The sequence below is a fragment of the Heterodontus francisci genome, chromosome 11 (genome assembly GCF_036365525.1).
Source record: "Heterodontus francisci isolate sHetFra1 chromosome 11, sHetFra1.hap1, whole genome shotgun sequence".
Lineage (NCBI taxonomy): Eukaryota > Metazoa > Chordata > Chondrichthyes > Heterodontiformes > Heterodontidae > Heterodontus > Heterodontus francisci.
Genome location: NC_090381.1, coordinates 29,483,896 through 29,499,772, shown reverse-complemented (window position 1 = coordinate 29,499,772; position 15,877 = coordinate 29,483,896). Strand labels below are relative to the sequence as shown.

General features: G+C 44.3%; 1 protein-coding gene across 1 annotated transcript in view; it reads left to right on the top strand.

Moving 5' to 3' along the window:
* agxta (alanine--glyoxylate and serine--pyruvate aminotransferase a) overlaps positions 1 to 15,877 on the top strand; it is a 251,479-nt gene that overhangs the window by 215,713 nt on the left and 19,889 nt on the right. The window contains exons 2-5 of the mRNA XM_068041889.1: positions 5,890 to 6,082; positions 9,601 to 9,665; positions 11,260 to 11,360; positions 15,364 to 15,434. Coding sequence (XP_067897990.1) covers positions 5,890 to 6,082; positions 9,601 to 9,665; positions 11,260 to 11,360; positions 15,364 to 15,434 — 430 coding nt within the window. The remainder of the gene's footprint in view (positions 1 to 5,889; positions 6,083 to 9,600; positions 9,666 to 11,259; positions 11,361 to 15,363; positions 15,435 to 15,877) is intronic.

Here is a 15,877-nt window from a genome sequence, read left to right as displayed (position 1 = left end):
ATCTTGTGGAATTTTTTTTAACATCGCTCTTCAGATACGAGGGGAGGGTGGAACTCTGCAAGTGGATACTGTTTGTGGCGGGGGGGGGGGTGGGGGGGGGTTGGGGCGGGTGCAACTTTGCAAGTGGATACTGTTGGGGGTCGAAGGGTGGAATTCTGCAAGTGGATACTGTTTGTGGCGGGGGGGTGGGGGGGGTTTGGGGCGGGTGCAACTTTGCAAGTGGATACTGTTGGGGGTCGAAGGGTGGAATTCTGCAAGTGGATACTGTTTGTGGCGGGGGGGGTGGGGGGGGGGTTGGGGCGGGTGCAACTTTGCAAGTGGATACTGTTGGGGGTCGAAGGGTGGAATTCTGCAAGTGGATACTGTTGAGTGGGGGGGGGGGGTGGGGGGAGAACTCGGCAACTGTATCGGTTTTTTTCTCCCGGGGTTCCGTGCAGGTAACTTAAATGGTATTGGTATGGTCACAATAGCTCACACTTATTGAAAAGTTGTGAGAGCAACATCAATCCATACCATAGAGCTCATGCCAGAATCCTGCAGAACCAAAATTAACACAAATCTTTTCCTAGATAGGAGTACTTGACCTTTTGTAGGACGCCGAAGTTACAAGAGGATAGAGATGGAAGTGATTCACACTTTTTTCCTGGATCCCGATGCTGTGTTGAGGCATCTCCGCTGGAGGCAGGCCTAAAGGCAGCTGCAGCTTAAGAGGAAGCTCCTAGATGTAAGGAGCAGCAGCAGCCAAGGCAAAAAAGAGCCCAGATACGCTAGTGAGGCTATGGGATCGGGTGACATACTTGCATATGTCTGACTGCAACTGCCAGAGATGACTGCAGAATGATGATTTGCGACCAATGGGTTTTGGTGGTCACCCTATGCCTATGGCCCCAAAAATTACCGTGGCCCCAATCTTTTATACCTCTGGATCATTCTAAGGATCCACCAGCGACATGTGTGGGGTCTCTCAATCCGCAGTGCACCACTGCATCAAGGAAGCATTGTTCAGGGGGGCCGGTGACTATGTACACTACAGGACAGATCCTGAGAGTCAGGCCGAGAGGGCCATTGGATATGGGGCTATTGCAGGATTCCCACAGGTCTAAGGTGTGATCGACTGCACACACATAGCCATTAAGGTTCCCATGTACCAACCAGCTGCCTTCATAAACAGAAAGGGGTTTCATTCCATCAATGTCCAAAAAGCGTCCAACGACAGAAAGTGCTTCCTACAAGTGTGTGCCTGTTTCCTGGGCAGCTACCATGACTCATACATACTGCGGCTGTACCAGGTGCCACTGCTTTTCACTCCTCCCGCTCACCTTCAAGGGTGGATTCTTGGGGATAAGTTCTATCCCTTGATGACATGGCTTCTGATGCCAATAAGGAACCCCAGCAATAATGCAGAAGAGCGTTACAACGCCTGCCACGGCTGCATCCGAGTGGCCATCGAGCAGGCCATGGTATGCCGAAGATGTGATTCTGCTGCCTCGATAGATCTTGTGGAGCACTTCAGTATGCACCAGACAGGGTTGCATGCATCCTTGTAGTCTGCTGTGTTCTACATAACATCGCACTACAGAGAGGGGGCCTTGCAAGATGAAGAAGTATGAGACATCCTTTCACAAAGAGGACACAGAGGGCACGCAAATCCAAGCACACATGAAAAATCAGAGAGCAGAGATGGAGGTCAGACATAGTGAGCAGCGAGCAAGGGAGGCAAGTTAGACACTAATAATTCCACGTTTCCACAATCCATGAATTTCAATAAATCTGTTTGCTAACAAAACTCATCATCATGCATGTAGTCTCAAGTCCCCTGCCTCCGTAACATCTGTCACTCCAGCACGGCGGTTGGCAACGTGTCCGTGCACAGTGACCGTGGTAAAAAATGTTGAGGTCTGTGACTGGTAATTTCAGGGATGAGAAATTTCCCATTGGCTTCTTTTTTCTGAGCAGACAGACTTAAAAAAAAATTCCCGGTCAGTTTCACAGATGCTAGAAGCGGGAACAGCAGTTTCTGAACTTTGGACAGCTTCGGGGTTTTCGGGCGGGTTCCGATTTTTTAAAGAAGTCTGCTGGGAAACCCCGAATCTGTCCAAAGTTCAGAAACTGCTGTTCCTGCTCCCAGCAATGGTCAGAGAGTGGGAGAGAGGGGGGAGAAAGAGAGAGGGGGGGGAGAGAGAGGGGAGGAGAGAGGGAGGGGGAAAGAGGGGAGAGAGACAGAGGTAGAGAGAGTGAGGGGGAGGGAGAGGGGAGAGAGATGGACAGAGGGAAGAGAGAGGGGAGAGAGATGGATACAGAGGGGATAGGGATTGACAGAGAGAGAGAGAGAGAGATCGAGATCACTTCTGACAGATGGACATTTATCTGGATTCTCCGCATCGCTATATCAAGTGCGCGGGTAGGCATTGACTACTTGTGCAAGCAAAAACCAGCTTGTGACCCCGAATTGAATGCTGATCGGATAGCCTCTGAGATGAAAGTAGCTAGGCTAAGGTGCAGGAGAGTCATGGGACGGTGCTTGCTCTAAGTGCTCTTCGTCCTCAGAGATTGTCGTCGTTTCCTCATTGTCTCTAATCATTTGTGAGCGGTGCCCTGCAAGATACAATGTAAAAAGCAGACATTTAGGTGTTTATGGTACACATGTCCCAATGATGACAACATTACATTTCTCAATAAAATATAATTTCGATTCATTCTGTATTTGTTATTTATCACTCTCTTCAGCTAGGACCCCGAGCACAACGTTGGATATGGCACGTCCTCCTTGGCTCCCGGCTAACTCGAGCATCTCCTCTTTGGCCTGAGACAAGGCCGCAGGTCAGGCACCCAACCAACAGCCCTGGGCCCTTCCCTGCTGTTGTGGGTTCTCTTCTGAAAGATCAAGGATGCAGTTATTGTTAAGTTCCAAATGTATCTACATATCAATACGAACATGGGCCTCTCTTCTGCACTTGGGGGATGTCTCTGCTCTCATACCTGTTATGGGATTTAATTGGGCTAAGATAGAAACAAGGGAGACTGGTCTTAGTTTTTCAATCAGTCATCTGCCATCATTAAGCTCTGACCTTCCTATCATTGAAATGGCTGTGTCAACCGTGCGGCTTTATGCTTGTGAGCAAGCAGATCACAACAAACTATCTGAAACCACATAACCTACCTTGGCTGAGCTGGAAGGCCATTGACCCTCTTCCTGCACTGCACCCAGTTATGATGGGTGACCCCCACGGCTACTGACCTCCTCTGTGATCTCTGTCCAGGCTTGCTTGGTCAGGCGGGAGGACATCATCTTGCCATCGCTGGGCATGAGGACCTGCCGCCTTTCCCTTGCAGCCTGGAGGAGAATCATCAGAGAGGCATCATTGAACCAAGGGGTCACCCTTGCTCTTACATCTGACATGGTCAGAATGATGCCCAGCGGGCTGCTTGCTGAGTGATAAAATGATTGCACATCACAGAAGTGTTGCTTCAATAAGTTGCTGTTCAATGCATGGAGAATAAATGCAGAACTGGCAGCCTTTTGGAGACGGTGCCAGCACCTGATCCAACATCAGGTGATGCCGTTAATGGTATCCCCAATGCCACCCCCACCACATGATTGGGAGGGGTGGCCACCATCATTATATTAAATGGCTGCCTGCTACGAAATCGCTGCGGTGCGGCTTCAAACGTCACAGGCAGGACTGCCGCCATTTTACACACCTACCACCGGGATAATAAAATCCAGTCCAATGAGTTTGTGATCAGTCTAAAAATCTGCTCCACACATGGCTTTGATCACTCTGACATCCTGTCTGTCCTTCCTTCTGACAATAACGTAGTCAATTAGATGCCAATGCTTAGAGCGAGGCTGCATCCAGGATGTCTTGTTTCAGTCTGGCAGATGGATTACAGTGTTTGTAATGAGGAGGTGATGCTCTGCACACATCTTCAGCAAAAGAAGACCATTGCTGTTGCTGTTCTTTATTCCCTGCCAGGTCTGATAGTCTCTGCCAACTCTGGCATTGAAATGACTGAGGATGATGAATTTGTCTCATCTTGGCACTGCAGCAATCAAAGATTCTAGCTCTTCATAAAATTTATTGTTCACCTCTTCAGGATTTGTCATTATGAGTGTATAGCACTGAAAATGGTGGCATGATTTTTCCCTGTGTGGGCAAGTCACAATGTCATGTGTCAGCTATTTGTGCCTTTTGGAAGGCTAGCAGGTTTGGGGACTAGGTTGGACTTGAGAGCGAACCCTATTCTTGCTTCATAATGCTGTACTGGAACAGCTTGGCTAGGGGCGTGGCTAGTTCTGGAGCACAGGTCTTCAGTACTACTTCTGGGATGTTGTCAGGGCCCAGAGCCTTTGCTGTATGCAGTGCCTTCAGCCATTTATTGATGTCATGTGGAGTGAGTCAAAGTGGCTAAAGACTGGCATCTGTGATGCTGGGGACCTCAGGTGGAGGCCGAGATGGATCATCCGCTCGCACTTCCGGATAACGATGGTTGCAAATGTTTCAGCCTTGTCTTTTGCACTGACATACTGGGCTCCCCCATCATTGAGGATCGGGATGTTTGTGAAGCCTCCTTCTCTGGTTGGTTGTTTAATTGTCCACCACTGTTCATGACTGGATGTGGCAGGATTGCAGAGCTTTGATCTGATCTGATGACTGTGGGATGGCTTAGCTCTGTCTATTGAATGATCGCATGCTGCTTCCACTGTTTAGCATGCATGTAGTCCTGTGTTGTAGCTTCACCAGGTTGGCTTGTCATTTTTAGGTATGCCAGGTGCTTCTCCTGGCATGCTCTCCTGCACTCCTCATTGTTTCTGTGTTGTATACGATATGTAATTCTATGTAATAAAAGGATAGGGATAGAAATACACTTATGTTACAATGGAAACAAGCCATTTGGCCCAAACTAATTGTTTTGGTGTTTACCCTCCTTACGAGCAAATAATGCGAATCACAGTATCAGCCCTGTTCTCAAATCCTTTTATTTGCTTTTCCTTTGTTACCTATGCAATCTAATCTTTAATGTTAATAGTTTCTTTCTCAATTACTAACTTTGGAAGTGAATTCTACAGCTGGAACTCTGTGTACATAGGAACAGGGGTAGGCCATTCAGCCCATCCAGCCTGTTCTGCCATTCAGTGAGACCTAACTCCATACACCTGCCCCTTGGTACCTTTGGCTAACTAAAATCTATCAATCTCAGTTTTAAAATGAACAATTGATCTAATATTAATTGCCATTTGCGGAAGAGAGTTCCAAACTTCGACCATGCTTTGTGTGTAGAAGTGTTTCTTAATTTCACTCTTGAAAGGTCTGGCTCTAATTTTTAGACTATGCCCCCTAGTCCTAGACTCCCAACAAGCGGAAATAGTTTCTCCCAATCGATCCTTTCTCTTTCTCTTAATATCTTGAAAACTTTGATCAAATCATCCCTTAATCTTTTAAATTCCAGGGAATACAACCCTAGTTTGTATAATCTCTCCTTGTAGCTTAACCTTTGGAGTCCAGGTATCATTCTCATAAATGTACGCTGCGCTCTCTCCAAAACCAATATATCCTTCCTAAGGTATGGTTCCCAGAACTGCTACAGGACTCCAGATGTGGTCTAACCAGGGCTTTGTATAGCTGAAGCTAAAGATGTTCCTCCTGATCTAAAATCTATTACTTGTATCCATGGCTGCTCATTCTAGGAATATCAGAACATCCCTATTCTCTTTCCAAGAATATTTTTGAGAATTTTCTACTTTTTTAGATTTTCATCTTTCTAGTTTACTTTTTACCTTAAGTACAACTTTTATTTTTAAAAAGTCAGCCAAGTGTAGCTTCCAAACAACTTTTGAAGCGCTAGAGCTCCTGTTGAGTGTGTCACCATTTCCTTCTCTTGGTACAGATTATGGACGAGGTAAAGGCTGGGATACAGTATGCCTTTCAAACCACAAACAACTTGACTCTGGCAATCAGTGGCTCTGGGCATGCAGCTATGGAAGCAGCCTTACTTAATGTCGTGGAGCCAGGAGATGTGGTGCTAATCGGAATTCACGGCGTGTGGGGTGAAAGGGCAGCGGACATCACAGAGAGAATTGGTACAAATTCTATGTCTTCCTTCCATGATAAATTATGTATATTGTGAGCATCAGACTTTAATTTTATCCCCGATTTAAAAAAAATAGTACTCTTATCTTTGTATCAGTGCAACTGAACATTTTCTCAACAGACTATTCACAAGGGATGGATTTTATATATCGAGAATATTAATATAATTATAAATTTATTCTTTCCTATTCAGGGCTTCTCGTGTCAAGCATTATCCCCAAATGTAAGGGCTGATTTCAGGTCTCCACCAGTGTCTAAAGCTAGCCACAAGGGTGAGCAGACAGGTTGTCCACACGAAAGGCTGCTAGTTAAAATCAAAGCTGTGGCAATTCAGAGTAAACCTAGGGAATGAGTAAGAAATTGGCTGAAGGATTAAAAAGTCACAGAGACTGTTTCGAGGAGCTATGTCAAAATGAGGTGGAAATACCGAGTATCAGCAGCATGACTGTTTCTAATTTGCACCACTCAATACAAGTAGGTCAAACTTGTAAATGGGTACTAACGTGAGTGCGCAGTGGAATTAGAGGAGATGGCTCAGCAGTTACAGAATGAGTTGCACAAAGTATTTAAGCAGGCAGATGAAGTATTGCACATGGGAAGGAAAAATGGGCAACACATGTATTCCATGCGTAATTGAAATAATCAAGGATGAAGTTGAAAGAGACCTGGGAGCCTGAGTAAATTTCTAATTACCAACATGCCTAACAGACAGAACCAAACATATAGCATGGTGCTCAGCGGTGAGATTCAACACCCAGAAGAAAAAATTTGAAGCAACTACCATCTTACAACCAGAAGAAGGAAAAATTTGAAGCAGCTGGCTGAAAAAGCCTGACCTCAAGAAAAGTGAAAAAACTGCAGACCTTGAGAAGAGTCTGAGAGAAGCTCCACAGAACTGCAAATAAATTCCATCGATTGGGTGACTGCCAATGGTCGAGGAATCCCGGTTACAAAAAAGTAATTTTCTGAAGGCTTCAGGCTAGAAAAATACGGGGAAAAACCAATCCATCACTGGGCTGAACGCAAAGGCAAAGAGCGGGAAACCCCCGATAAGCGCGTGAACTGCTGAAAAGTGCAGGAAACCCCCGAACACAGTGGGGACACTCCATTAACGCAGCCAAGCCTGAGAAAGGAAAGTAAATAAACTGCACATTAAGTCAGCCAAGCCTGAAGAAGAAAAACAAACTGCAGTTCTCAAAGACAGGGGAAAACCCTAAAACAGTCTATTAAAACAGCAGCAAACTCTCAAACAGCTATGTCAACTCCATTAAGGCAAGTTGAATAAACAAACAATGTGAAGTGTGCAAGCAAAGGGGAAAACCCTAAAACAGCCTATTGAAAACACCTGGGGACATTCGAAAGCACCTGCTACACTCTATTGAGGCAAGCTAGCCTGAAAAAAGAGTTTCTTCAAGGGAACAGTCTAAAAATGTCTAAGGTAAAACAACATGGATGCTGGAGAGTTTCAAAAGTCAAGAGGGACCCAATCAGATTCAAAACTGGGTACTATGGAGAAAAATGTTCCTCAGATATAGAATAACTTCTAAATTGGACAGCTGGTCTGAGGCAGAACAAGTTAACACTTTATTATATTCAATTGGTGCTAAAGCTGATGATATAATAGCAAGACAAGAGATTGATGAAACATCTGCCAAATTCGATGTTGATTCTTATTTCAACTTGTGGAGTAAGAAGATTTTAGAAAGAGCAAGATTGAACGGAAGGGTCCAGAAACTGAAACAGTCAATGCTTTTATCAATGACGTTTACAGGCTTGCACAGGGATGTGAGTATGGAGACCTGAAAGATGAATTAATAAGAGATCATATTGTTGTGGGTGTTGCTGATGAAACTGTATCAGATCTTTTACAATCTGAAGAAAACCTCATCCTGGACAAAGCTACTCAGCTGGTGAGGCAAGCTGAGGTCAGAAGGAACAACAGAGCAATCCTGTGAGGTGAAGAAAGACTTTGGCTCAGGACACCTTCTGCAACTGTTCAGTTCCTTCACCAGAGGGCTGAAATAGAGGCACCAGGAAAAAGGTACACTGTGGGGGGAAAGCGAAAAACGCCATTAAACCCTGCCAGCGATGTGGCTCCAAAAATCACCATAGGCGCAAACAGTGTCCTGCCAATAGAGCAGAGTGCTTTTAATGCAAAAAAATAGGGCATTTTAGTAAAATGTGCGAAATAAAATCTCGATTACCTCAAACTCAAAAGGACAAGCATTTAAGAATAGAGTGGTGAATGAAGTTAAACAACCTCCTGCAGCAGAGCAATCAAAGCATTTTCTTGGCAAGATCAATGATCCGAATCTGGCATTTTGGTCCGCAGACACATATGTCAACAGAACATATCACTAATTTCAAGCTCGACACTGGAGCAAGTGTAACAGTCTTGTCTGCAACCAACGGAAACTCAGTTACATGGCCCAAGAGGGGTTGAACTTAAAGTAAAGGGGAATTTACAAGGAACACTTCAGTACAAGGGAAAGCATATATTAGAAACACTGTATGTCCTAAAAGAATCAGGAGTTCTCATTCTTAACTAGAAGAGCTTGTATTGACCTTCATCTTGTAGAGAAAGTAGAAGAAGTTAAGCAACATGTATCCAGGAGTCACTTTCAAGAGGAATTCCCAAAATTGTTCACAGGTCTAGGGAGATTGAAGACTGAATATAGTGTAACTTTGGGAAAAGATGCTAAACCACTTTTTATAGTGCTGGGTTGAGCCACAGTGAGGGCCCAAGAACTGGCCTGGGAGGTAGCAGACACACATGGTTTGGAATCAGAAGACTAAGGATGGGAGGGGAATGACTGGGCTGGAATTGGGGCATGGACTGGAAGGAAGAGGGGCCTGGGGCTGCTGCTGGAGCTGGCAAGGGTTGTAGGAAGCAAGGAGGTGGTTGTAGCTTCAATTCTGGGGCTACGGTGAGGAAGAATTACTTGAAATTTGGAATTATTAATATTACACTTACTGAAATGGAAAAGTGGTAATGATAAGAGCAAAAGCATCTAATCTCTCACTCACTTGTTCCTCCTGCTCTTTCTGTTGGGTGCGTGTACCCAGAAGTAAGCTGGCTGAGTCCAGGTGTTCCTTGTGCCTGATCAGTAATCATTGCTAAGTCACTCTTAGGCTCTTACACCATCCCTCAAAAGTACTCCTTAGCTTGGAAGGTGTTGAATTTTGTTTGATAATACTCCTATGAAACGTTTTGGAACACTTTGCTACATAAGGTACTAGTTGTTGTGGTGCAGATCTCTCTCAATAGAGGCCTGTAGGCCGTGTTATGGGCTGAACAAGCCCACAGTCTGGTACTGTAACATTCCCAAAGCAGACATCAGCAGTCTGAGTGTAATTGAAATCAAATAACAATTAAATAAGACTTTCAGCCTTCAAAATTCAGAAGTTTCTGTTAACGTGACAGTAGTCAGAGCATTATGTTGAAATAGATTGCTTTGGAAGAAGTTTCTACCCTACAATGATGTTATCCTTTCACTTTGTTTTTAAGGTGGAGATGTCAGGAGATTTGTAAAACCTCCAGGGGAAAATTTCACCTTGCAAGAAATTGAACAGGTTTGTGCCTGTGTGTGTGCACAAGTGTATTCGTGCTTGTGTGTGTATTTGTGTGTGCGCGTGTCTGGGTTTCTGCCTCTTCTCCCTCCTGTGCAAGTATAATTGCAAATTTAGCAACAGTGACATGGACACAATGGTTCAGACAGACTTTTTAATTCTAGTCCCCTAAACCATAGAGACTGTTGTTTGTAAGGTTTATAACCCTTGATTGGAATAAGCTGAAAACTCCATCAGTTTACTGATTGACTGAAACGCCAGTGCCGTTGGTTTGGATAGACAAGTTACAACACCACCCATTGACCAATGTGTTGGTGCACCCAGACCAAAGGAGGCTCTTCAACATACATTGTGACCTTAAGTTAGAATCTCTGGCTCATCAAAGCACTGGGTTAGTTTAGTTTGGAGATACAGCACTGAAACAGGCACTTCAGCCCACCGAGTCTGTGCCGACCATCAACCACCCATTTATACTAATCCTATACAAATTCCATATTCCTACCACATCCCCACCTGTCCCTATATTCCCCTACCACCTACCTATACTAGGGGCAATTTATAATGGCCAATTAACCTATCAACCAGCAAGTCTTTGGCATGTGGGAGGAAACCAGAGCACCCGGAGGAAACCCACGCAGACACAGGGAGAACTTGCAAACTCCACACAGGCAGTACCCAGAATTGAACCCGGGTCGCTGGAGCTGTGAGGCTGCGGTGCTAACCACTGCGCCACTGTGCCGCCCATTCTGATATGGTTAGCCAGCAATCAGCCCCTTCCCCAGGGATTCAATAATGGGCATATATGAGGGTTGTAACTGAGGACTGGCTGCTTAGATGATGGACAAGCACAGCAACTGAGTCTACCTGAACTCACCTGTATCACAGTGAGTCCTTACCGCTCAATGCAAACACAAAGAAAAGGAAACTTGGATGATCGTTCATGCTTATTCACAGCAGGGCTGAGGTAACCCATCCCACCAGCCCTAAACACCGAACCACAAATGGAGAAATGTTAGCACTCGATCACGTGTGGGTTAATAGAAATCATAGAAACACTGAGACATGCCAGGGTCCTCATGAACCATTCTCAGACTTTTCTCTTCAAGATCCTCTTGCAGGATGATAACAAGATTTGTGGCTCATAGTTCAGCTCTAGTATTGAGGAAGAAACTGAGTCCCTTCTCTCTTTACCTCCAAGGCTTCACTAACCATGTTGTAAGCCTGGTTTGGCAGCTGCTCACTTGGTTAGGGAATGACATGAGACCCATTAATGGGGAAGTGATTATAATAAATTCTTATAGCAGAGTGAGAAAAGTCTTTGTGATGTTAGCAAGATTGGCAATCAATGGGTAGAAGTGAAGCTGAGAAGGAAAGGACCCTATTTGCAAAAACTCTCTGTTTCTGATTCAAGGTGACCCAGTGTTTCACATGGGTGTGCTTTACATAAAGCATGTTAACTTCACCAGGTGGACAGGAGGCACAGACAACAGCAATGGAGATGCGTGGTTCTGAAAGTTGGCTTATTGGTTGTTTTACTGATGGGCATTGCTTTCGGCTGTGAACAGGTTCCATGTAAAAGATGTGCTTTGCTTCGCAGGCTCTAGTACAGCACAAGCCCATTCTGTTTTTCATCACCCATGGGGAATCCTCCTCGGGCGTGGTTCAGGAGATGGATGGGATGGGACCTCTCTGTCACAAGTGAGTATATGCCAATCATTCAATGCAGACTCAACAATGCCACAGGAGATCTTTAATCTTTAACTTTAGTTCCTCCCAGTTTTCCTTCTGTTGATTAAAAAAGCTACAAGAATGCTGATATTTACTGGAAAGAAATTCCATCCGCTGTCCTCTGGTCCCCACAGTGGCTGCTCCATTTGTCCCCTTTCCAAAACTTCCTCCCAAAGTCAGTGTGAGTCCTCATCTCCATTCCTCTTCTACACTGATACTCCTACAGCTTTTGCATCACCTTTCTCAACTCCTCGAACTCCTACCTCAGTCATCTTGATAAAGATCCTCCCTCCATTGCTCTATTATCTTCTACATTATGACAGGGCAATTGTTATCCCTATTATGTCAGTTCAATCCTTCACCGAGGGTTCCAATCAGATCCCTGGTCCTATTATCCACAATATGTGTGCCTCCAAACCCAACCCTGTTCCTTGCCATCTCTTCAGATTCTGCTACTTCCATTCCACCTTCCATTCTCATTGAAAATTTGCTTCTGTTCATCAGATTTCTTTTACTTTCCAGTGACCACCCCCCCCCCCCCCCCTTCCCCATTATCCATCGCTACTTCCTAAAGTTATCAAATCTGTTGTTGGCTCTCCACCTTGAATGTTCTGGACTAACCTATAGTTGCCAGGAAGGTTTTTAACATGCCAGTGACATGCATATCTCTAGAGCAATTTTGGCATTGCTTTGGGATTTGTTGCCAGTATATTGTCCAAGGCTATCTAATTTATTCTCAAATCTATACTTTACTTGATGGCTCACCTTCCACTCGTTGTTCAGGGGTTCCAAAGAAATTGCTGTCTTTCTTCCAATCTGTTGATCAAGGGTCTGCTCTAGTCACCATCTACACATTTGCTAATGATCCCGCTCTATCTTCATCAATTTATATGATCTTCACTCCTATTGCAGTGTTATGGTTTCGTCACAACACTTTCATGTCCACATCATTCAATGGAGAAATGAAGATCCTTTTTTCTTCAGTTCTTCAAAGACACAGTTAGTTTTCATTTTTCATGAGTTCCATCAACAGCTTCTATCTCTCGTCTTCGATGGCTCCACTCTTTGTCTATCAGTTGGCATTTTCCATCTCACTATCTCCTCTGATCTAAAATTGAATACCAATAATTGCTCCAATGCAAAAGCTGCCTCTGAGAAACTTGCAAAAGCTGCCTCTGAGAAACTTGCTTTGAGATTGAGCAGTGTCAATTGGAAGGGTGGATATTACAGTTTATGGCGATACGTAGACCAAGAGGGCAAATATGTAAAATCTATGCTCTGGCTTCTGGGTCTACAACACAAAAATGACAGTAGTTCATCACAGATTGATAAGGAATTGTCAATCTAACCATCAAGGAACCGTAAGGAGATGTAGAAATTTGGACTGTCACATTGGTGCAGTGGGGTTCAGGTGTATAGTTGTAGCAGTGGCAACGGAGCTTTACTCTGTACTTAGCCTGTGTCATGCCTGACCTGGGAATTCTTGTCAGCAAAGTGAGAGTTTTTTTCTTTCATCCAATCCATGCAGTGCGTGACCTGTTCATTCACCACCACTGACACCTCTCTTTTTTGATGGGCACAAAAATATAACCAAAATCATTTTAAAAAGGAGAAAAAGCAAGACTCTGCAATAATGAAACATTACCATCTATTACACTAATCTGATGTAATAGTCTCACCAATATTGGAGGCAGTGCATACCAAAATTGAAGGTTGGCTGTTGAAATATAGGGTAGATTTTCCACGTGTTTGTCCATTAAAATGGATGCTATTTTCCAATATGTGCTTCTGGTGAATGAGGAATATCAACATGGGCTCAGAAAATCTACCTTACAGTGGAAATTCAAGAGGATTGGAGGTCTGTGAATGTTATACTATTGTTTAAAAAGGGTGCAAGGGATAGACCAAATAGTTATAGGCCTGTCTGACCTCAGTGGTGGGTAAATTATTAGAATCAATTCTGAGGGACAGGATAAACTGCCACTTAGAAAGGCATGGACTGATCAGAGATAGTCAGCATGGATTTGTTAAAGGAAGGTCATTTCTTACTAGCTTAATTGAATTCTTTGAGGAAGTAACAAGGAGGATTGATGAGGGTAGTGCAGTGGATTGTGGTCTACGTCGATTTAGTAAGGCATTTAGTAAGGTCCCGCATGGCAGACTGGTCAGTAAAATGAAAGCCCATGGGATACAGGGGAATGTGGCAGGTTGGATCCAAAATTGGCTCAGTGACAGGAAGCAAAGTATACTAGTCGACGGATGCTTTTGTGAATGGAAAGCTATTTCCAGTGGCGTTCCACAGGGCTCAGTGTTGGGTCCCTTGCTGTTTGTGGTATATATTAATTATTTGAACTTAAATGTGGGAGACATGATTGGGAAATTTGCTGATGACACAAAAATTGGTTGTGTAGTTGATAGTGAAGAGGATGGCTATAGACTCCAGAATAATGTCAATGGTTTGGTTGTGTGGGCGGAAAAGTGGCAAATGGAATTCAATCCGGAGACGTGTGAGGCAATGCACTTAGGGAGGGCAAATAAAGCGAGGGAATACACAATAAACGGGAGGATATTGAGAGGGGTAGAAGTAGTGAGAGACCTTGTAGTGCATGTCCACAGGTCCCTAAAGGTGGCAGGACAGGTAGATAAAGTGGTGAAGAAGGCATATGGAATGCTTTTCTTTATTGGCCGAGGTATAGAATACAAAAGCAAGGATGTAATGTTGGAACTATATAAAACGCAAGTTCGGCCAGAGTTGGAGTATTGCTTGCAGTTCTCGTTACCACATTACAGGAAGGACATAGTTGCCCTGGAGAGAGTGCAGAGGAAATTTACAAGTATGTTGCCAGGGCTTGAAAGTTGCAGCATGTGAGGAAAGATTGGGTAGGCTAGGGTTATTTTCCTTAGAAAAGAGGAGGCTGAAGGATGACTTAATTGAGGTGTACAAAATTATGAAGGGCCTAGATAGAGTAGACAGGAAGGACCTGTTTCCCCTCGCAGAGAGGTCAATTACCAGGGGACACAGATTTAAGGTGATTGGTGGAAGGATTAGAGGGGACATGAAGAGGAACGTTTTCATCCAGAGAGTGGTGGGTGTCTGGAATTCACTGCCAGGAATGGTGATGGAGGCAGAAACCCTCAATTCTTTTAAAAGGTACTTGGACATGCACCTGAAATGCTGTATCCTGCAAGGCTATGGACCAAGTGCTGGAAGGTGGAATTAGATTGGGCGGCTAGTTTTTTCAGCCTGCATGGACACGATGGGCTGAATGGCCTCTTTCTGTGCTGTAATTTTTCTCTGGTTCTATGGTTCTAATTAAGCTTTATCACTAATTGATTGCTCATGTAGAGCCCTGGCCCAATTTTATATCCATCTTGGAGGTTTGATGTTAACACATTTATTCTGACCCCTGATCCTAGACCCATATAAGGGTCAACCACATAGTGTGGGACTGAAATTACATGTAGATCAGACTGAGTTTGGATCTTGGTGAACCAGCTGGATTTAGACAACAATCCAGTTGCTTCCATGTCCAATACCAGCCCATAAATTACTGGGATTGCTGAATTTGCTATGGTAGGATTTAGAGTTCCGCCTCTGGGCTCTTAGTACAGTACCATAATCACTAGGCTACCATACTCAATTTGTACGGGAAGTAAAACTGTTGATGCTCCAGTGAATGATTCACCATGCCCAATATTGAAATCAGGATTGGTGAATAGAAGAATGCCAGAAAAAAAAACATTCAACCCACTCTATTTTTAGGTATTTTTCAGAGCTCCATCACTTCACTAATGCCCCATCCCCTTTCCTTGCTCCATCAGGTATCTGTTCCTTTTCGAATGTTACAACTGAATAATATTCACAGCTCCACTGAATGTTGGAGAAGGTCCTTTAATGTATTGAGTAACTGATCCTGTGGTGCTTAAGCAGCTCCCTTCTACCCATCTCTAATGTTGTTCCACTTCTTTCTAGGTATAGCTGTTTGCTGCTGGTTGACTCTGTTGCCTCTTTGGGAGGGGTTCCTCTCTGCATGGATAAGCAAGGTGCGTATTACACCGAACATCCTTAACAATTCAATCCTTCTGCCTCCCTTGATCCTTTAATTCCTGCTTTGAGACCATGGGGTAGAAATTGGACCTTGTTGCATATAATTGATTTCAGAGCGAATTGATTACCTTTCTAAAAATGGCCATTTTCTCTCATAAAAGCATTTCAAAATGTTTACAGCCTTTTTGCTTTGCTCTTTCCCGAGCCTCAGTCTCCACCATTGGAGTGATATGATGCTGCTCCGATTTTCCTGGTGGCTGTTGGGATGGGCACCTCTGTTGCCTCCATACATGTATCCCCAGTGTTATTTAATGACCCTGTCCCTACAATTCGGAACAGGGTCTATGATGATGGGTGCAGGGAGACCACACTTTTCCTAGTGGAGCAGAATTTAACCCTTTTCACCCTGTTTTAACCTGGATATCACATCATTTTCCTT